Source organism: Sorex araneus, chromosome X (genome assembly GCF_027595985.1).
Source record: "Sorex araneus isolate mSorAra2 chromosome X, mSorAra2.pri, whole genome shotgun sequence".
Classification (NCBI taxonomy): domain Eukaryota; kingdom Metazoa; phylum Chordata; class Mammalia; order Eulipotyphla; family Soricidae; genus Sorex; species Sorex araneus.
Window position 1 is genome coordinate 212,851,600 of NC_073313.1, and position 22,237 is coordinate 212,873,836.

Consider the following 22,237-nt stretch of genomic DNA (forward strand, 5'->3'; position numbering starts at 1 on the left):
GTTGCAAATGAACTGGTGTTTTGAATAGAGATAATTTTATACTTAAGCCATAGAAAATGTGATAGTGCAGATAAATAATTAGGCATTATTGTAATTTGAATATCCTGACATTCAAATGATGAAACAATCAAAAGTCTTTGGGGCTAAAATAAACAACAAAATGATTTTTTAGGATTTGACCAGAATGAATGCATATGGTTAACTGTTCTTCAGTTTTAAACTCTATTATTGTAAAAGATGCTATCCCTTTCCCTCAAGGCCAACAGATAATATTAGAAGAAAAATCTCTCTGGCATGTCAACAAATAATGAGAATAAAGAGTGAGCAAGAGAATGAGAATATAAAACAGAGATAAAAACTCCCTGTTTTGCAGGTAAACAAAGGATAGGACTTGTAGAAGTGTGACTTTATTGCAGCAGTATATCCTATAGCTATTTTCCTTAGAGACTTCATTGGTTGACTAGCAGATGACCCACTCATTGGTGGACTAGATAACCCACTCATTTTAGAGAATGAGAGAGTTGACTTAAGAAGCTTTTTCTTCAAAGACTGTGCTATTGAAGAGAAATATAACTAGTAGCTAACATCTAGTTAGCTCAACAACTTCAGTAATACATGATTCCTGTTTTTTTTCTCTTCAAGACATTTAAAACAACAAATAATTTCACAGTAAATATTCCTTTAACATTTTCCCCTTAAGTCTAGCACCTTTGTTTTGAAATTTTGCTAGCATTAATGTGTTTTTTTTAAAAGTTTAAAAATAATAAATGAATTATTAAAGAAATTCAAAAGTAATTACTACAGTGTATCTACCAGGACATTGTATTCAGGGTATTGAGGTCATGACTTTGAATCACAATGTGCCTAGTTTCTGGGAATTAACCCATTGTCCAGCTCTTAAAAAATATATATATATGTATATATATATGTAACGGAATTAAAAAGTATTAATTCCAGTAACTTAATTCCAATAAATTAATTCAGCAGGTTGAAGATGTCTAATAAATTGGGAAAAGTAGGAAAAATTTCAAATAGGATCATTAGACTCAGATTCTGAGTCTTATACAAGTGGCAGGAGCATGTGAAAATACCCACTTGACAGGAACTCTTGCTTTTTAGCATGAAAAGAATCAGCACTTCTCCAGCACAAGAAAACCTGGAGAGGCTCCATAGCAAGATTTCTGCTTAGCTAACTTTAAAAGGTTCTGTCCATCAAGGCTGATTTTGAGATTAAATGTTCGCAAATAGGTTTTGTAATTTTTATAAGTGAAAGACATAAAAAAAGAGAGAGAAAGAGAAGGATCTTTTTTAATAGTTAGTTTTGTTGTTTTTTTAAACAAGAATCTTGAGAGATATCAGGATTGAAATTTTATACGAGAACTTTTCATGAGAAACACTATAATATTAGCAATGTATTCCATCACAAACAGACCAATATTAGTTCTAAGATAAAATCCTCCTGTGATACCGTCCTAATGTGACTCTAAACATACCAAAGTTTAATCTCAGTGTTGAAAACAAAGTAATGGTCATTACAGAAATACATTTTAAAAACTCTTCCTTAGTCCTATTAATTAAAAACCGTGAGCAGTCTTAACTTGGAGGGTGTGTCCCCAAAGCCTGTGGTTCTAACGGGTTGCTTATTGGTCAGCTCTTATGATCTAAAATGACCAACTGGACCTTACACTGACCTTGTTAGCGTTGTTAAAAAAATCATTGGCCTTTTTTAACCAGACTTCCCTTTCCACCATGAGCCAACCAAATTCTTCTTGAAGTTGATTCAGTTTCTGGTTTGAGATCTGTAGATGTTCTTTCTCCATGTTTTCCTTTGATAGAAGAATCCCGAGTGCCTCAGTCTTCAACGTTTCAACTTCGGAATTCCATTCCTACAAGAGATCACTCTCTTCAGTTTTTTGACATATCTTACCCTTTATTATCATTGATAAGATTCAGAGGATACTTCAATATGTTGAATATATTAGAAACCTTTCCTTCTATTTTCAAATCATGGAGGAATATATGCTACATTTCAGGTTTGAATACCAATATACAAATAAAATTTTATTTTGATTTCTTAATTTTTTATTTTATTTCTTACTTTTCCACCTAATCACTGTGAGACCTTTACAAAGCTGTTCATGATTGGATTTCAGTCAGACAGTATTCCAACACTCATCCCTCCACCAGTGTACATTTCCCAGTACCAGTGTCCCCAGATTCCCTCCCATCACCCCCACCCCCAACCCCCTGCCTGCCTCTATGGCAGGCACTTTTCTTCTTCTCTCTCTCTTTTTTATGGTGCCAGAGGTCCTAGGGAGTGATGGCAGTGATTTGGTTCTCTCTTGTGCTCTCTCTCTCTCTCTCTCTCTCTCTCTCTCTCTCTCTCTCTCTCTCTGTCTCTGTCTGTCTGCCTTCTGTCTGTCTGTCTGTCTCTCTCTCCTTTTGAGCATTGTGAAAACAAAATTTTAAGAGGAAACCAGAAAGACATAAAAGGTGAGAGGAAGTGATAGTAGAAAGAAAAAGAAGTTTGGAGTGTGTGATTGATACAGGCCATTCCTTCATTTTCATTAACACTATCAGAAAATGTATCCAAATATTGCCAGCAGCATGTTACAATCACTAACTCATTTTGATCTATTTTTATTCACTTAAGTAATTTTTTAAAAGCCTCTCTCTTTTAATTCAATCTCATTGTCAATGTGGGCAAATGTGTGGAAAAAGGGATAGAATGTTCATATTTTATGGCTGTTATTTTGCATCTGTTTGTACTTAGAACTGAAATTAAGATCTGTTTTTCTCCATAAAATTAATAGCTATGATTGTGCAGTATTCTCTCTTTTTTTCTGACCTTAGTTTCACCTCTCAGTGCTTCACTCCTAAGGATATAAAAGTTCCAGAAAAAGAAGAGCTAGCTTTTTACTTTCTGTTGCCCAAGAATGAGAAACAGTAAATCGAGAAGAAAATAAAAAGTTGGGAAATCCAAACACATTAACCTTAAATTTATTTAAAGGTACATTTGAACTTCTTGCAAAAGAAATGAGGTCATATTCAGTTTTATAAAACAATGTTTATCTCTAAAAGGGTCATCTTGTGAGTGAATTTTCTGGTACCCATCTCAACTGAGATTAAGTGGTCAGCAAAGGCTGATTGTTAAAACATCAGAAATTTAGCACCAAATTTAAGAAGTCAAAATCTGATTCCATCCTGCCTGGCTCCTTAATGCAAAATATCCTATATTAAGCTTCATTTGCAATGTTTTATAAAACAACTATAATTTTAGTGCAGTTTACCATCACTATCTTAACCCATTCATTTCACAACACCAATGAAAACTATGGCTAGCATGATGCTAGGAAAGATATCTTGGGAATATAATGAAAGAATAAAACACAGTTATTTCCTTAACACACAAGCTGTTATTTTTTTATAATTTTTATGCACTACTAAGCGTATTTAATATTAAGTATAGGCTGGTTCTGCAGACAAATATAACATGGTAGCACTTTAAATAATTGAATAGATATGGTATAGATGGTTTTATTAATGCCATAGAAACTATTCTAGTATTTGCAAAGGAAAACCATTTAATCAATGTCAATAGAGTAGTAAAGGTATATTAGTTTTGAAATTTTAGCACATATTATAATTTTGTGGCTTGTAAAGTATAAGGTTCACAAACTTTGATTAGATATTACAATTTTCTCTGTATTTACATGGGCTCCAAAGGACCTTATTTCTCAATATTACATATCCAAAAAGTGGCAGAATAAGGAGCAGTTTACAGATCTGTGTGTAATGCATAATGTGTAATTCCAGCTGCTCTCCGCCCAGACGAAACCCCGAGTGGCCCCACACGAATGGCTCTTCCACTCCTAAACATGATCCCAGAGGCCCACTAACTAATTTCGGAACCCAACGGCTTCTTGCAGAAATGCCTCTAGACTGTGAACCAAGCTATGGCCCTGTGCCGCCCTGGGAGGGGAAAGGTTTTTGTCCCTCGGCCTTTCCTTTTGGTGGCAGTGATGGCGGTGGCGTGGTGACTGCCATCTTTTGGAGCCCACTAAACAGAGGTAGAAGCTTGCAGTGACGCGATTTCTGGCAAAAATTTCTCTGGACTTAATTACTAAAATACCTGAAATCCAAAACTGCAACATGTCATGTCATATGCTCTTCATTCTCAGCAATGGAAAACAAATTATCAAATTTATCAAATGATGCCTTTTCGGCAGGTCTGATTGTTGGGGGTAAATTCCAAATAATAATACTGATTTTTCTGTCGAAATATTGAATGTACTCAAAATAAAGAGAGAGTAAAGTGAAAATCATCAGTCACACAGGTGGGGGTAGGGGGTGGGATGGGAGTTATACTGGGGTTCTTGGTGGTGGAACATGTGCACTGGTTAAGGGATGGGTTTTGATCATTGTGTCACTGAGACTTAAATCTGAAAGCTTTGTAAATTTTCTCATGGCAATTCAATAAAGTTAATTAATTAATTAAAATGTGTCGTTCCAGGCAAGAGAGCATAGAAAGACTCCCAAATTTTAAAAATTTTCAGCAAGTGCAAAAGTAGCACTCTTCAGCATGAATATGGGTGACAGGAGTTCTGCAAGAGCTTTCCTTTTTTGATGATTGCTTTGTCCCCTTTTAAGGACAATTAATTTGTGCCATGACTTTTTTTTGTAAAACCTGATAAATACCCTTCCCACTCACAAACCATTACTTTGACCTTGAACAAATATTTTCAAAGCCACGAGCACAGTTTCTGGCACATATTAAAGTGCTTGTTAAATAAATAGCCTCACACTTTTCTTTCCTGGGTATTTCTGCCTTCCAGTTCTAAACAGTAGAGGGAAGAGTCTTCAAATATTATTGCTCAGAGTTAGGTATTGATGATATTGATGATTATACGTGATAAACAAAATTAAGCAATCCCTTTTGCTGGATACTTCTCTGAATCTTTAATGTTAAATTTGTGTGTATTGTGACTTCTAGAGAGAAACACCATGTGGAATATTTGGAACAGACCTTTCTTCTTATGAAGAAACATGTTTGCTAATTATAACCAGGGACCAAAGCTCCAGTTTGAACAATGCCAGAAAACCATTCCCTCTGAAGTTCAAAGAAGCTGAATTGTGTATTGGTTCACCTGAATTTCACAAACTGTTCTGTCTTTTACTTTCTTCTACTTTATGCTTATATCTCCTACTACTCAGTCAGTCTCATTCCTCTCCTTTCTATCCATTCCCACTTTCAGTCACGATCTGTGGTGTAGAGCAGGTGGAGAATAATCTCAATGGGCTGAGCACATGCAAAGTTATGTGGGCGGCTGAGCTGAATCCCCAGCATGCCTGTTCCTCCAACACCATAAGAGAGAACCTGGAGTAGCCACTGAATATGCCACAAAACAAACAAAACCCAAAAAAGATCCCTGTAGTAAATTCAGAGATGAAATAATTCAGCCATCTAAGTACTTCTGTGTAGACACAGGTAATTCTTTCAAACAATCAGGCATTTCAGATCTGGAAACAACCCAACAAGCCTGGGACAGTTGACTGGACAAGAAGCTGTGGCACATCGACACAGTGAAGTGCTACTTGGCTTTAAGAGAAAATGAAGTCAAGCAATTTGCTGACCCATGGGTTGTTCTGGGAGTATTATAGCTGAGCGAAAAGAGTCAGAGGGAGATGAATGGACACAGATTGATTTCACTCATGTGGGATACAAAGAATCATAGGAGAAGAATAATAAAGGCCAAGGCAATTAAGAGCAAAGAACAAGAAAACCAGTCCTTTGTAGGCACTTGCCACTGAACAGGGAAGGAGGTAGAGTAGGGATAGGTCAATGAAGTAAGGAATCATTACCACACTAATAGAGGGAAGTGGTCACTCTAGACCAGGACTAGGTCCTGAAAGGAAATAAATGCATAATAATGCCCTATCAGTACAGTAAGTCACAGTGCCTTAAGGAGGTGTGGGGGAACAGGGGAGGGAGATAAAGAAAAAAGTGCCTGTTCCAGAGGCACTAAGAGGGGAGGGAAGGGAAACTGGGGACAGTGGCAGAAGGAAGTGGACACTGGTGAAGGGATTAGTGTTAGAACATTGTAGGCCTGAATAACTTTGAAACTATAATTCACAGTGATTCCATTTTTTTTAAATGTTAAGCATTGACCAGAGTGCTCTGTGTTCATTAAGGGAAGTCTGTTAAACAAATATGAAGACCTTGAAAAAAATCTGGAGTATTATAAAAATAAAACAGTGATGTATGAATATGGAGAAATAGATTATAGCCATTGTGGAATACTAAGTTCTAGGACATGTCTTAACTACCAAGGAAGTTAAGGCTTGATTTTTCTGGAGCTGGAAAGATAAGGCAACAGGTAGGGCACTTGCTTTGCACCTGATCGACCTGGGTTTAATCTCCAACATCCCATATAGTTCAATGAGTCTACAGGGAGTGATTCCTGAATGCAGAATCAGGAGTTATCTCTGAGCACAATTGGGTGTGACCCCAAAACAAACAACAAAAAGACTTGATTTTTCTTTTTCTATGATGCTAACTTGTATGATGCTAACTACAATGTTAACTACTCACTGTATTATCTCACTTAATCTGCAGGACACTTCTGTAAAGTTAAAACGGCTAGTATGTCCATTTTATAGAAGGTATAACTGAGAGAAAAAAGTTGAAGAAGTTGCCTAAGGTCTCAATACTAGTAAGTGAAAAAGTTTGAATTTAAATTCAGGTAATCTGATTCTAGAATCTGTTCTCAAACAGTATCCCATCACAACTCTTCAAATACACTGTTTTACAAACTACAGAAAGGTCGAACAGATCAAATTAGAGGTACAGAGATGAAATACACATTAGCCTGATTCAGCAATGGAAAGTTTTTTATTGCATTTGGATTTTTTGATGTGAAGCAGAAGCCTCATTTTTTTAAAAACCTCATTGTGTTAAAATTAACACAACGCCATTATAGATATCACCAAGAGTTTACAGACAAAATTCAAGCTTCATTTTGTTTAGCAACTAAACCAAAAGAATTAAACCTTTCTTTATGAGTAAGAAAAAAAGCTGTCTTCTAAGAGTGTCCATAAATCTGCCTTTAATATAAATTTTGCAGTCAACATTAAAGAGAGACTACTGGAACAGAACCAAGTCTTTGAAAACTCATTTTAACCTTGTGATTCACACAGTGTTATAAAAAGTAGGTTGTGACCTTCTAAGGAAACTGTAAAGGACCATTTTCTGCTCTTCTCTCCCCTTCGTCTCGATTCCCAGCTCCTTAATTACATTTCACATGAACTCTGTAGGTATTAAATGAAGCCGGGTCCATTCAATATTTCTGTTCAATCTTCTCAGAAAATTGGTTCTGTTTTCTTTGGGCAAGCACTCTATAGGCAGTTTCTGATACATTTTTATACCATTCTGATGATGTATTTCCCCAGACATTTTTCTTAGGGGACTCTTCCACTATTTTCTTTTTTATGATAAGACTTCCCGGAGTCCTAGGAATCCATCACCCTGTATAAAAAATGTAGCTGTCATTGTTGTCAAGGATGAAGGAGTCCACTAGAGGAAAGGTCGGATTGTTTTCTCTCACCCTTTGCTGCCTGCATGTATAGTGTTAAGTCTCTAACTGAGTTTCAGTCACTCCAAAATACAATATTTCCAGTACTTAGCCCCAGCAGCAGAAAGCCAAAGCCTGCTATATCACTGGCTTTGCAGTTCGTTAGAGATACGTGCACATCTCTGGCCCAGTGGACAAGTAGAGCCCTATGGGCTCAGCTAGTGCCACAAGTCACTCCATCATGTTTCTTTCCTCCTTGTAGTGAAACCCTTTGAAAGGGCACCATTCACTCTTCCATTTGCAGAGGAAACTGAGCTTCACATGTATACCTTGACTGAAAGGGTACTTTTACAAGGATTAGTGTGGATAGACAAGGAGTCAAAAATGATTTCTTCCTTCCTTTCACTTCCATGTATCTTTAAAAACATTACTGGCTAGCTTTTCAAGTAAAGATCAAAAAATACCCCTAGCCATTGTATTTAAAATGTGAAAATAGTAACTGTTCCGGGCTGGAGTGATAGCACAGCGGTTGGGCTTTTGCCTTTCACACGGCCAACCCGTGTTCCATTCCTCCGCCCCTCTCGATTCTTCCGCCCCTCTTGGAGAGCCCAGCAAGTTACTGAGAGTGTGGAGCCCACATGGCAGAGCCTGGAAAGCTACTCGTGTGTACTCAATATGCAAAAAAATAGTAACAATTAGTCTCTCAATGAGAGACGTTACTGGTGCCTGCTCGAACAAATTGATGAGCAACGGGATGACAGTGACTGACTGAGTAACTGTTCCAAGTTTTAAAAAAGAAACATATGACAACATGTTTGGTACTTTTAATTACATAAAATCTTTCCTCTAGAGCAGGGACTAATGAGCCAAGTTCAGGTGGTAAATCTTCAGAACGAACTTTATTTCCAAAAAAAATTTTTCAGGTGAGAGAAAAAGATGGACAAAGGAGCCACAGGGGATCGATTGGTAAACTAAGTCAGAGCCAGTTGTATAGCTTATAGGTCAGGATGGTGACTGGCAGAAGCATATGGGGAGCTCCTGTATCGTTCCTGTAGCACTGCTTTCTCCGAGGACCTCTCATGAGACACAGCCGGTTTCTCCTTCCTTCTTGGAGTCAACAGCCCAATTTGGTTCAGCACCCAGGAGGATTAACTCACTGACACAAGATCATAGAATTGTGCATGATTGCATTAACAGATGGTATAAACAAAATTAACCTGGCAATTTTCATCAGAAAGTATCTGAATGTGTTCTGAGCAGGAATTTCTTTATAAGAAAAGCTTACATTTTTGAAGTGTCGATGGGTCCTTGAGAAGCTAACTCTGTTGAGCTGGATCAGACTGAGCCTCTCATTCTCCCCTTCTGGGCATTTTTGTACCACTGATCTAAACACAAGCCACTAACAGCCTGGAGAAATGAGTCTGGACCCACTCTTGGAGAACAGAGTTTAGTGCCTACAGGATATTTTAACTTTGCCCTCACCATTGCATTTGGTCAAGAACACAGATTGCAAACAGGAAAATCTGTGCTTCTGTGTATCACAAAAGATGAAGAAAACATGATGCTTGACTCCCAATCCTCAATAACAACAGATGCATGGAGTTAGAAGCGCACCACCGATATTGAAAACTTTAAACTGGTTCAAATTGGGCATTTTCTGTAACTTCCTTTCCTTGTGGGACAATGACCACCAAAACCCCTTCACATAAGCCTGCTTGTCTAGTGAATCATCTCTAAACTCAGAGACTGGGGTTTAAGAGCCACAGTACCCATGAGTTAACTTGCCAAGATTGGAACTAACACTGTAGAAGAGATGATAGATAAAAACAAAAGTCATTTCTGAGTTTTGGTTGCTGTTTTCTTATTTATTTCTCCATACATGTTTTACAACTTGAGAGGAAAACGTGGTATGAGAGTCTCCTGTTTCCCTTTTCCCACTCAGTACCTGGCCACTGCATAGTTTATCCAGTTGCAAAAGGCAGGAGCTTATGGAAGGTTGTGTGGTCAAATAAAAACTTTAAGTCAAATAAAATGATAATTTACATCATAGGCAAGTCTTTCAAACCAACAGTTAAAAGAGCAAGATATTATTTTTTTCTTCCACAATGTTTTTAGATAAAAATCTGATTATATGGGAAGTAAGGACAGGGGAGGATTCTACCCAAGATTTGTGTTTTCCAAGAAGCATTCTTTTTAACTTAGTATTTCATTCCTGTTTTTCTTAGAGTTCTCGTTCCTCTTAATCACATTTCCCTCAAGTTAATTAAATAAGGAGAAGAACCAGATTAGGGAATATTGGTGTTTTCATTTTTAATCAAGGTTAATAAAGTCTAGCTGGCCAAATAATTTTCATCAAACACAATTTGCTTACCACAAGATTGTGCCCCTGGCTGACTAGGTGGTCCCGTCCCATTTTTTATTAAGGTCCTCAAAGAACTTACTTTTTAATTTTCTAGAGAATATGTTAGAACTATCCTCAGGATCTCAACATATAATTCAACTATCAGGAGTATTATTAGGTTTTGATGTTTACTTCTTGTTAATGAAATAGATTAACAAGAAGTAGATTAAGCAGAGGAGAAGTGCATCCTTACCAGCATTAGATAAAGACTAGAAAAAGGACTCTTAAATCTGACTGCCTAGCAGTATCTTCTGGAAAATATTTAAGACCACATATTTTTATACCCAACCTGTAGCCACTGAATTACATTTATTACTATGAGAGTCCAAGAATATTTATTTAGTGGTGATATTGGTACAATATGTGCATGAAACCTTATCATTAGCTGTATTATAGATCAGGGACCTTAAAATATTAATAATATGTATTTTTATTTTATTTTATTTTATTTGCTTTTTTGGGTCACGTCTAGTGATGCTCAGGAGTTACTCCTGGCTCTGCACTCAGGAATTACTCCTGACTGTGCTCAGGGGACCATCTGGGTTGCTGGGAATCAAACCCGGGTTGGCCATGTGCAAGGCAAACAAATGCCCTATCTGCTGTGCTATCGCTCCAGCCCCATAATATGCATTTTTTTGGTCTCAATAATTTATTACATTCAATATTCCAACACCAATCCCACCACAATTACACTTTCCCACCACCATATTTTGAATTTTTCCAAAACCACCAAGCTTTCCCCAATAGAAGGCCCTAAATAATTTATTTTGTACTGCTTGTAATGAATAATTTGCTAACAATGATAATTTTTTTTTTTTAGAATAAGGTCTGTGAAGATTGTTGTATCTCACCCTGGAGCATTAAGCTCTGTTTGTTTTTTTTTTTTTTTTTTTTTTTTTTTTGCTTTTTGGGTCACACCTGGCAATGCACAGGGGTTACTCCTGGCTCTGCACTCAGGAATTACCCCTGGCCATGCTCAGGGGACCATATGGGATGCTGGGATTTGAACCCGGGTCGGCCGCGTGCAAGGCAAACACCCTACCCGCTGTGCTATCTCTCCAGCCCCAGCTCTTGTATAAGAGATTGCTAACATGTTGTTACAGATTGAGTCTTGTGTGTAATACTTTTTTAATCGAGATGGATTACCTTCTACTTTACATTCCAACCAATGTGGTATGCTACTCTTGGTACATTGTGGTGTAGAATAATATGTATTTTTAAAAACTGAAGTTTTTCTTGAAATCAGGAGCAAACATGTAAATTTATAACCAGTCAATTTTTGAAACGCTCTATCTGAATATTCTAAAATATATAATTAATATTAAACAAAAGCACTAAAATAATATCCTTGCAAGCTCATAAATGTGAAGAAAAGAATGACTTAATGGTAATTTTAGTCTTAAGACTTTCAACTAATATGACTTTATCAAAACCACATTTTGTATTAGTCATTCCCAAATCTAAGATCTAACTTCAATTTTACAAATTACTTCAATCAGTAAGTACTGTGTTAGACTGTAGAAATACAATGACTGTCCTATTCATGAATGATGAATGTAAATCTATCATGAGCTTTAAACAGCTTGGGTGCAATGTGGGTATCATTATCTTACATGTATAAAGAAAACACTGAGACATTTCTTTGTACCTTCTTCACATTATTATATCAGACAAAGAAACCATTGATTTAAAAAAATGCAGCAGAGTTTTTAAATAAAAGAAACTGAGAGAAGTTACACAACTGGTCAGGTTTTTCTTTCCCAATTAAAAAAAAATTTTTTTAAATAAATCTCAAGGTTTATTTGAACTTTCCTTGGCAAATTTTTTAACTATATTTTGATATCTAAACTATTGTTAGAAAGAGTCTTACTGTAATGGTTTAGAAAAAATTACTTTTTTTAAATAAAATCCAGTCAATGTTAGAATTTCTTCAACTTTCCCTTTTCATAGACTTTGTTTTCAGTTTATCACTGAGTCAGTGCTCAAGATATTCAATCCATATTCAATAATCTCTAAATTAACAGCAAATAATACTTGGAGGAGCAATATAATTCCTCTACCCTGGATGTAGAATAATCTGAAATGCATAAGTCTGTGCCTCTTTAAGAAATTTTTTGTATTAGCACTTATGCACTATTGTATTACCTAAGTAATACAAAGGGAATTGTGTAAACTCAAATGAAGAATTAAGCAATCTTTTAGAGAAAGGTAAAATCCTTTCTAAAATTGGGGAATCTGGGAAGCAGATTCTTAAATGATCATAAATATGAAAAGGAGTTTCAAGTAGTGAACAGAGCAAGAGACCTGGGGAGAAAGCAAGAGGTTGATTTAAGCACTGCTTGTCAATCTGGATTGCAGGAATGCCTCAAGGAATGCACTGAAGCCCTTAACATATTCAACCCAGACAGTTTCTAAATGTACTGCATAGTGACAGGAAGTGACAGCACATTTCAAGATGTCAGAGTTCTGGTAGGACATATACACATATTGGTGGCATCAGACCCAGGGATCATGTTAACATGATTTTCCTACACTGTTTCTTGTATCAATTCACACAAAGGGAAAAGTGCTGAATCCTTCTAATTGCTCCGAACCCCTCCCTACATCTTGAATATGTCCTTTGTCTTTCTCAATCTGACTTCCCAGAAACTCACTATACCTCTGAATGAAAAACTTCAAGTTTTCATTATATGCCAAATCTTAAAAATAAGACAAATCCCGGAATAAGAGTAGAAAAGTGGGCTAAAGATTGCTAAGCGGGGTGAAAATAAGGTTTATTTGATGAAAGAGTGCATTTCACCTATAAAATTATTAACATCAAGACTGATATAGAAAACAGACCCAGGGAACTACAAAAATAGCCCCACCCCCTCAGCCAAGGTGCCCTCCAGCACCCGGCCAGAGGGCTTTCCCAGCAAGCATTAGGATTGCATTGGAAATGGGACTTTAATACCTACAAGGCCAACTTTCTCACAGGCACCTCGGTGGCGGGGGATGTGGCCTCCTGCGAAGCATGCCCAGAAAAAGACTATGACATATATAATATGGTGGTTTCAGTCAAAACAATTAATATATAATTGCATAATTGAAATTTTCTAAGAGAATAGAATTTAAACACACATATAAAAATAAAAATGTCTGAAGTGTTGGATATATTAATTAACTACCTGGGGAAAACACACAAATTTATATCAAATTATGAGGCACACGAAATACCTTACAATTTCATGTGCTGAATATACCACATTAAAGGAGTAAAATAAAATAAAATCACTAAATTCCCAAATCCATGAATTCCATATTAAAAATACAGATTTGCCTGTACCATTCATTCTATGCCCATATAACCCATCAACATCCTATTTATAATTCTAGGTGTACTTCAGGGCATAGCTCCTGAAGACAAAATGTACCTTTTCTTAAATAGTAGGTTCAATGTGTAGGCAGCGTTGTGTTAGGCACTGTTAGTCACTTCACTTTTCAACATGGCTGAAAGTTCCACTCTGTGTTTAGGTTAATAGGCATTCACCTTCAAAAGTCAAATGTGTGATGGTATGTTGGAGAAGGTGAAGAAAAACAAAGGTCAGCAATGATTGGGCAGCATTCAATATTAGTGTGAATCAGATTGCTCTTCTCCAAACCACTGAGAATAAAAAGAGCACTGCATTGATCTTGTTCCTCAAGTTTTGACCACTATTTCTCCATTGCCTCAGAATCAAAAGGATTCCATAGAATTCCATTTCATGTCCTTTTACTCTTTTGAGCGATAACACAGCGGGTAGGGCGTTTGCCTTGCACTCAACCTACCTGGGTTTGATTCCTCTGTCTCTCTCAGAGATCCCGGCAAGCTGCTGAGATTATCCCACTTGTATGGCAGAGCCTGGCAAGCTCCCCGTGGCATATTCAATATGCCAAAAACAGTAACAAGTCTCACAATGGAAATATTACTGATGCCAGCTGGAACTAGTCAATGAGCAATGGGATGACAGTGACACAGTGATACAGTGATTTTTTTTTTTTTTGAGAGGGGCCTTCCTATTGGTGTTCAAGGAGTTTCTCAACCAACTCAGGGAGATGACTCAGTAAGAAGAACTGAGGATGTGATACTGGGAGGGTTCTCTGTGCCAGGGCCTCCAGGGCTGTACTCAGTGATGTTGAGAGAAGGGGGACCATGAGTGCTAGCTGGGGATCAAACTGGGATCTGTTTCATGCAAAGTATATGTCTTGATTTCTGTACTATCTTCTTTCATCTGTAGTCTTGATTATCACACGTAGAAAAAGTGACTCAGGACTTGCTAACCAAACTGAAAGTTGCTTATAAATTATAACAATTTATAAGTGTAGAAAGGGTTAATTCAGGGTGACATTTTGTTGTCAGCTTTTCCAAATAAGTAACTGGCCCACTCAATACTATTTGTGTTTAATTCCTAGGTCCCCAATCATTTTTTGGGGTGCTACAAGAAATCTAGAAGTGACATCTTTTCTATGATAAATCCATAACTGAGGGAAATCAGATGTGAAGAAATGAGAAATACAAATTTCATGCCAGAAAGGAGAGAACTAAGGCTTAATTTTGCCAGAGGAGGAAAGGCTTTACTTGAATAATAAGTAATATTCATTGAACAAAGAGAAAGACAAGAATAAGGATAAAAAACAAAATAAAACAAAACAAAAACTTCCCCATAAAACTTCCCATAAAACATACCAGAACTAAATCGAAGATCCTAGGTCATCTACCTAAGAGTTGCCCGGGTTCACCTTCTAGGCTGGAATGGACACACAGATCTTTAAATATACCCTCTGCCCAATGTATAAAATGTCCAGGGATCTTGATTGTGGGTTTTACTTTCTTTGTCTAGTTTCTTAGCCAAATTTGAATTACATAACAAATATACAACTTCTACCAGACCCAATTTTGAATTATATACCAAACACAGTTTACAGGTCCTATCTCTGCTTAGCTTTTCTAACACTGTCCCTGATTTCATTTTGACAGCACATCATCTTTTCATCATCTTTCCTTGGTTAAAAAAAAGAAGAAAAATGTGACCTCAGATTATGCCCATTTTTTAACTTTACTGTTTACATGTCAATTCTAATATCATAATTTTCTATTACCTTTGAAAAAGAGGACTAAAAGAAATATCAAGCAAGCAGGGGTGGGGTGGATGGGAGGGAAACTGGGGTCAATGGGGATGGGAAATGTACACTGGTGAAGAGATGGGTTTCAAAAAGACAGAGAGAAAAAGAAATTTCAAGATTGGTGAGGGAGCACGGGGCTGTTATGGAATGAAGAACAGTACCGGGGAATTGGGAACTTCCTGCTGAGACCTGTAGACAAAGGACATGTGCTGGAGGGCTTGAAATACCAAAAGAAAGTTTTCACTTTATTCTGTGTCCAAAGGGAGTTACTGGAGAGAATTGAGAGAAAAATAGCTTCATCTCAGCTTGTCCAGAGTGTAACTGATGATGCCATAAAGAACTGATTGCGAAATGGAAGAGCTAGAGGGGTAGAGACGCAGATGCCAGTTAGGCACGTGGCAGGATCATATTTTGTGCTCATCTCATATTGTCCCATCTGCCCTGCTACAAGTAGGCAGTCAATATTTTTGATGTGCCTTTTGCCAAAATAAAGTTTATAGTGAAATCAAAAGTAGAAGTTACTTGCAAGTAATTTCCCAGCTTTTTTATTATAAGAATTAATACATGTGAAGAGCAGACAATAAAGACTGAGGCAATCTTTATGACAGGGAGACCTAGCTAGAGCTGGAGAAGAGGCAAGATTTGGGCAGTGTCCCAGGGAGATGTGGGCATCCCTGGGAAGTCCTGTATGTTCACTCCTGGGACTCTGAATGTGGTACCAAACTAGATCCCCCAATAGGAACAGAAGAAGCAGAATCTCTGAAGCTTTTGACTACTCAAGCTAAGACAATAGCTTTTTTTAAAATAGGAAACAATAGACAAATGCATAGTTCTTCTACAAAGATCCTGTGCTGTGTGGACCCAGAAGCACTTTTATAAAACTTGAGGAAAGAGAACACTAAGTATGACAGAGACTGAGTCTCAGCAATCACAAGATGGAAATGCAGAATCAGACTTTAATTTATTAAGAAGAAAAAAATTTTGAAAGCCAAATAAATACCTTATGCAAATATTATAGTTTATAGAGCGATTGCACAGCAGGTAGGGTGTTTGCCTTGTACATGGCCAACCTGGGTTCGATTCTTCCGTCCCTCTCGGAGAGCCCAACAAGCTACCGAGAGTATCTCACCCACACAGCAGAGCCTGGCAAGCTGCCCATGGCATATTCAATATGCCAAAAACAGTAGCAACAAGTATCACAATGAAGACGTTACTGGTGCCCGCTCGAGAAAATCGATGAAAAATGGGATGAGAGTGCTACAGTGCTATAGGCTCAGATATAAACAACATAATTGAGTTATTAGTGAAAAAGTCTAACAAATTAAAGTAGAGGGTCCCAGATGAGAAGAGTGGAGAAAGAAATGAGTTGACTGAAATTTGGAGGTGAAGCTAAAATGAGGTTAGAGAAACAATGAGAACTTTAATGGAGTCTGAAGTCTCTAACTTGAGTGCCGATAGGACTACCATGAAATTGTATTGGGGAAACTGTAAATAATAAAATTAGACTGCATATCTTAATACCTTACACAAAAGTTAGTGAAAAGTGAATCAAAGTTTTAGATGTTCAGCCCAAATCCATAAACCACTTCAAATAAAATAGAGGCAAAAATTCCATGTTGTCTGCAGTAATGTTCAATGATGTAATTCCAGTGGCGAGTTAAAGAAAGAAAAAATAAACAAATGGGACTGCATAAAATGAAAATACTACTAATCTGAAAGAAACTTGTCACTCAAACAAAAATACATCAAAGTGAATGGCAGAAAATATTAGTAAGCCATACATATCTGACAAAAGACTAATAGCCATGATATAATAAAGAATTCACAAAACTCAACAACAAAAAATTCCATCAAAAATGGGAGAAAATCTGAGTTGACATTTCTCCACAGAAGGTATATAGATGGTCAATAGGCACATGAAAAAGTGCTAAGTATTACTGATTATCAGGAAAATGCAAATCAAAACAATATCATCTCACTCCAGTGAAACTGATCTGTATCAGAAGGAATAAAAATAACAAGTGCTGGAATGCATATGTGGGAAAGAAAAGGAACCTTCATTTATTGTTGATAAGATTGCAAACTTAATCAGCTTCTAGCATGGTCACTTCACAAATAAATAAATAAATATAAATAAATAAAAACAGAGCTACCTTAAGATCCAATAATTCCTTTTTAGGCATCTATCCCCAAAACACAAAAGCACTTATCCAAAATTATAGAGAGACACTATGTTTCCTACTATTTACAATAGCTAAGGGTTTGGAAACAATTCAAGTGCCCAGTCACAGATGAGTGAATAAAAAATATGTGGCATGTACATCCAACAAAATAATACTCATCTATAAGAAAAAGTTGTCTTGCTTTTATCTGCAAGATGAAGACTAGACTCTGTCATGCTAAGTGAAGTCAGGAGGAAGAAAGACAAATACTAAATTATCTAATCATGTGTTTTATATAAAGAAACAGAACAAATAAATTGACAACGTCTAAGCGAAACAAATATTTATATTCTGGCATCACAACCGAGAAGAATAGAAGAGAAGGTGCTAGAGATAATTGTGGAAGATTATTGACATGTTGTGTCACAGCATTGTACCCCTAAAACATAAAATTTTCAGTCTTATAAGTTCAATATTAAGTCAATAAATCATATTAATTTGAAATAAAACGAGAAATGATTTAGAAGGTATGATTTAATTAGAAGTGCTAATAAGAAATCCAAGTCTAAATCATCACAGCTGATGCCAGTTAGATTCCCAGCAGTGCATACGGTCCCTCAAGTCTCACCGGAAATGATCTCTAAGCGTTGAGCCAGGTGTAAGCCCTGCCCACAGCTAGGTATGGTCCAAAAGCACAAAAAAAAACAAAAATAAAAATTCTACTGATCAGCACGGGAGTTTTAACCACCTCCATTTCCGACCTGGGCCAGTTCACCCTTTCTTAGGCAACCTGGTGGTCCTCCGCTCCAGGAGGGTCACCATATTGATGCCGAACTTAGTGCGGACCCATCGGCATAGCGCACTAAATGGGAATGCCCTGCCACAGAGGCAGGGTGGGGTGAAGGGGACGGGGTGGGGGTGGGGGTGGGGGTGGTGGGAGGGATGCTGGGACCACTGGTGGTGGGAAATGGGCACTGCTGGAGGGATGGGTACTCGATCATTGTGTGACTGAAACGTAAACATGAAAACCTATAAGTCTGTAACTTTGTCTCATGGTGATTCACTAATAAAAAAATGAAAAGAAAAAGAATAATTCTACATCTGAAGTCTCCTAATGAGACTAAAAACAAGAACTCTGGGGATGATCTATTTTTTAAGTTTTGGCTGTAACTGATGTTGCTGACCTTGGAGGGCTAACAAGTTTCATATGCCTCTGTTTTGTCATTTGTAAAAAATTAAAGGCAACAATACTTACCTGTAGGATAGTCATAAAGATTGAATGAGTTATTATGTTAGTGAGATTTTAAAAACAGTTGCTGACAGAATGCAATGTTCTATGATTGTTAAAAATAAGGCTGTTTTGCCTGTTACATTGAGAAAGAAAGAAAGAAAGAAAGAAAGAAAGAAAGAAAGAAAGAAAGAAAGAAAGAAAGAAAGAAAGAAAGAAAGAAGCAAGGAAGGAAGGAAGGAAGGAAGGAAGGAAGGAAGGAAGGAAGGAAGGAAGGAAGGAAGGAAGGAAGGGAAGGAGGAAGGGAGGGAGGAAGGAAGGAAGGGAAGGAAGGAAGGAAGGAAGGAAGGAAGGAAGGAAGGAAGGAAGGAAGGAAGGAAGGAAGGAAGGAAGGAAGGAAGGAAGGGAGGGAGGAAGGGAAGGAGGAAGGGAGGGAGGAAGGAAGGAAGGAAGGAAGGAAGGAAGGAAGGAAGGAAGGAAGGAAGGAAGGAAGGAAGGGAGGGAGGGAGGGAGGGAAGGAAGGAGGGAGGGAGGAAGGGAGGGAGGGAGGAAGGACGGAAGAAAGAAGGAGGGTGGGAAGAAGAAAGGAGGGAAGGAAGGAAGGGAAAATGGAAGAATGGAAGGAAGAAGAGAGGAGAGAGAGAGAGAGAGAGAGAGAGGAGAAAGAAGAAGCCTTTTTACATGTCAACTTCAAGTCAACCCAATTTCATTCTTGTTATGATGATAGCAATAGTACCCTGAACTGTATTATTAGTTATTGGAAAAATAACACAACATGGGAATTTTTATTTAAGGATGACAAAGATAGAAAAACAAAATAATATGAAGATAATTAATGAATTAAATGAAATAATTTGAATGAATTTTTGTAAAGGTAACTAGAAAGAACAAAGAGGAAAACTCTAAATATTTAAATTATGAAATAGTGAAAACTCTATAAGCAAAGTAACAGCAAAGTAACAGTCTAGTGATCATAGACTACAACATTCTTCATTTGCTTTCTTAACTCATCCCCTTTTTATTTTTTATTTTTTTTCATCCCCTCTTTAGAAGGGCATAAATATTTCTATCCGACGTACTTTCTAAATCAAATTTCCCTTGTAAATGAAAACATAAGGTTCACTAAACTTTAAATTAATCTGCAAGGAAAACTAGAATAAGGTCACCAACGTGAAAATTCCATTATTTTGTAGATTTTTCCCTAGGCTTGCAGGCAAATTCAATACTCTTTACACATATTATACCTGTTAGTAATGGAATTGTTTTAATTTATTTTCTATAAAAAATGACATCTGTTTTTAATTGGAAAGTTCATTAAAAATCAGACAAGTAAAACATATTAGTCACTAAAATGAAGACAGAAGAATTAAAATGCACTGATGCAGGTGTCTATCTTTAGAAGTATCACTTAATTTCTTCCTGGAGTCATCTTAGATTCAGACAGCATTTTATTTTTTTAAATTAGACAAAACATTATTAAAAAACACACTCTGCTTCATTTTATAGACTTCCTTTCCAATCATCAAAGGTACTATGATCTGATTTACTGAAGCAATATATTTTGTGCCTTTTTTTTTACATGTCTTTAGTGAAGGAATTTTGGGATGTGATAGAAGTACAAACACAAGAGTCAAATTCTTTATTCAGGTTAATATGCACCACTATGAGAAGAGTGGATCAATAATGCTTGTGAAACACTTGAAAAATATTTGGATAACTTAGAAACTATAGTTATTGCTACATACTCCCTGAACCACCAGTGAGACCTTTCATGCTAAGTAATTCATATAAGTGCTACTTCTGAGAAATTATTCTTGTTTTGGAAAGGGTACAATCAGAAAGCCTAAACACATTTCTTTGATCTTTAGTTACCATAATAATGGGTCTACATATAAATACAAATGACAAAAGGAGATCAAGTTCTAAGCTCAGATAATCATGTTTACAGCTTAAGAGGCATAAAGACTTATTTAAACTTACATCTCCTGAGTCCTACCATGACCCAACATTCCAACCCTCCCATTTACACTATGATTCACACACAGTTCTTTCCTCTAAAATCTTTGTTGACAAAGAGTGGTCCAGTGACCAATAGCACCAATGTTTTAATTGGGGCTCATTAAAATGCAGACATGGTCAGGCAATTTGTGAGAAAACTATACTCTCTGTTAGAATATTTTAAAAAAGTATATATTTTTTGTAGTTGGATGAGCTAGGCGGTCACACCCAGGGACTGCCCCGGCGCTGCCATGTAATCCCACCAAGGACCAACATCCAGAGACTATAAAACCAAGTTCCCGGAAGAGATCGATGCATAGAGTCTCTTGCCCCTGCGTCTGCCTGTCCTCCCTGGGGCCCCTCGGAAGGGGTGGGTTTCAGTTTCCCTCCCTTCCCCTAGCAGAGCTCCCTAGGCCGAAGACCTCTGGAGCCTAGCCACAGCCATGCTCAAGGCCCCTCTCCACACGTTCAGAGGAGCCTCATGCATGAAGGAACCGGCAGAGGAACCCAGGTGTGTGGGACCCGGGGCTGAGACCTCCAAGCCTCCTCCAAGCCACTTCCGCCCAGATTTCCCATTTTCCAGTAGCTAGGCGGTCACACCCAGGGACTGCCCCTGGCGCCTCGTAATCCCACCAACAGCCAACATCCCTCTGGGAGAACCTGGCAAGCTATGGAGTTTCCTGCCCATATGGAATAGCTTGAAAACTCCCCATGGCATATTCATATGCCTAAATTAGTAACAATGATGGGTCTCATTCCCCTGACCCTGAAAACTCTTTGTGGCACCTTTCCAATGTGGCACCATTGGGAAGGACGAGTGAACACGAGTGAACGAGTGAACCTAAAATCTCAGGGCTAGGACAAATGGAGACATTACTGAGACTGCTTGAGAAATTCAACCATCAACGGGATGACAATGATGATGATGATGATGAGTTAGATGAGCAAGAGGCAAGTGAGCAAGAACTATGAAAGGAAACATTTGTAGATAATATATACTTTTGTACACAAAAAAAGTTGGAGAAAATTATTTCAGTAGATGCAATACATATTGGAGCAGACAAACATACTTTAGGAGATTTATAGTGTATAATATGAGCAGCCAAAAAAACTATCTATTGGCAATAAATAATCTGAAAAGAAAATTAAGAAGACAATTTCATTTATAATAGCTTAAAACAATTACTTAGGAATTAATATAACCAAGGAGGAAAATACATGTCCTAAAATTATAAAACATAGTGAAAACCTTTTTAGAAAAGCACTTAATAAATAAAAAGGAATTCTTTGGTCTTAGATAAGAAAACTTATTATGCTTAAAACTTAATGCTGCAATATTTCCAAAGTCAACAATACATAAAACGTAGTCACTATTGAAATCCAGTGGCCTTTTTTTTTAAGAAATAAAATATCTGCTCCTACTATGCATAAATGCAAGGGGCTCTGAGCAGCCAAAACATTTCATTTTACTGCTCGGTCACAATGGTGGTTGGTGGTCATTGTTTACCCCTGGCTCTGTGCTCAAGAATCACTCCTGTTGGTGCTTGTGAGACAATAGGTTGTACCAGGGTTGGCTAGTAGAAGGCAAATGCCTAAATCCTTGTCCTATTTACTTAGCCCAGCCAGAATAATTTAGGAAAATATTAAACTTAAAAAACTCAGGTCTAGATCCCAAAACTAATATAAAAACTATCACTAATCAATCACAGTGTGGTATTAGCATCAGCAAGAAATA

At 37.2% G+C, this 22,237-nt stretch overlaps 1 protein-coding gene across 1 annotated transcript in view; it reads right to left on the bottom strand.

The window, feature by feature from the left end:
• The window catches only part of CCDC141 (coiled-coil domain containing 141), a 216,604-nt gene that overhangs the window by 89,576 nt on the left and 104,791 nt on the right, over positions 1 to 22,237 (bottom strand). Inside the window, exon 9 of the mRNA XM_055121699.1 lies at positions 1,692 to 1,886. Coding sequence (XP_054977674.1) covers positions 1,692 to 1,886 — 195 coding nt within the window. The remainder of the gene's footprint in view (positions 1 to 1,691; positions 1,887 to 22,237) is intronic.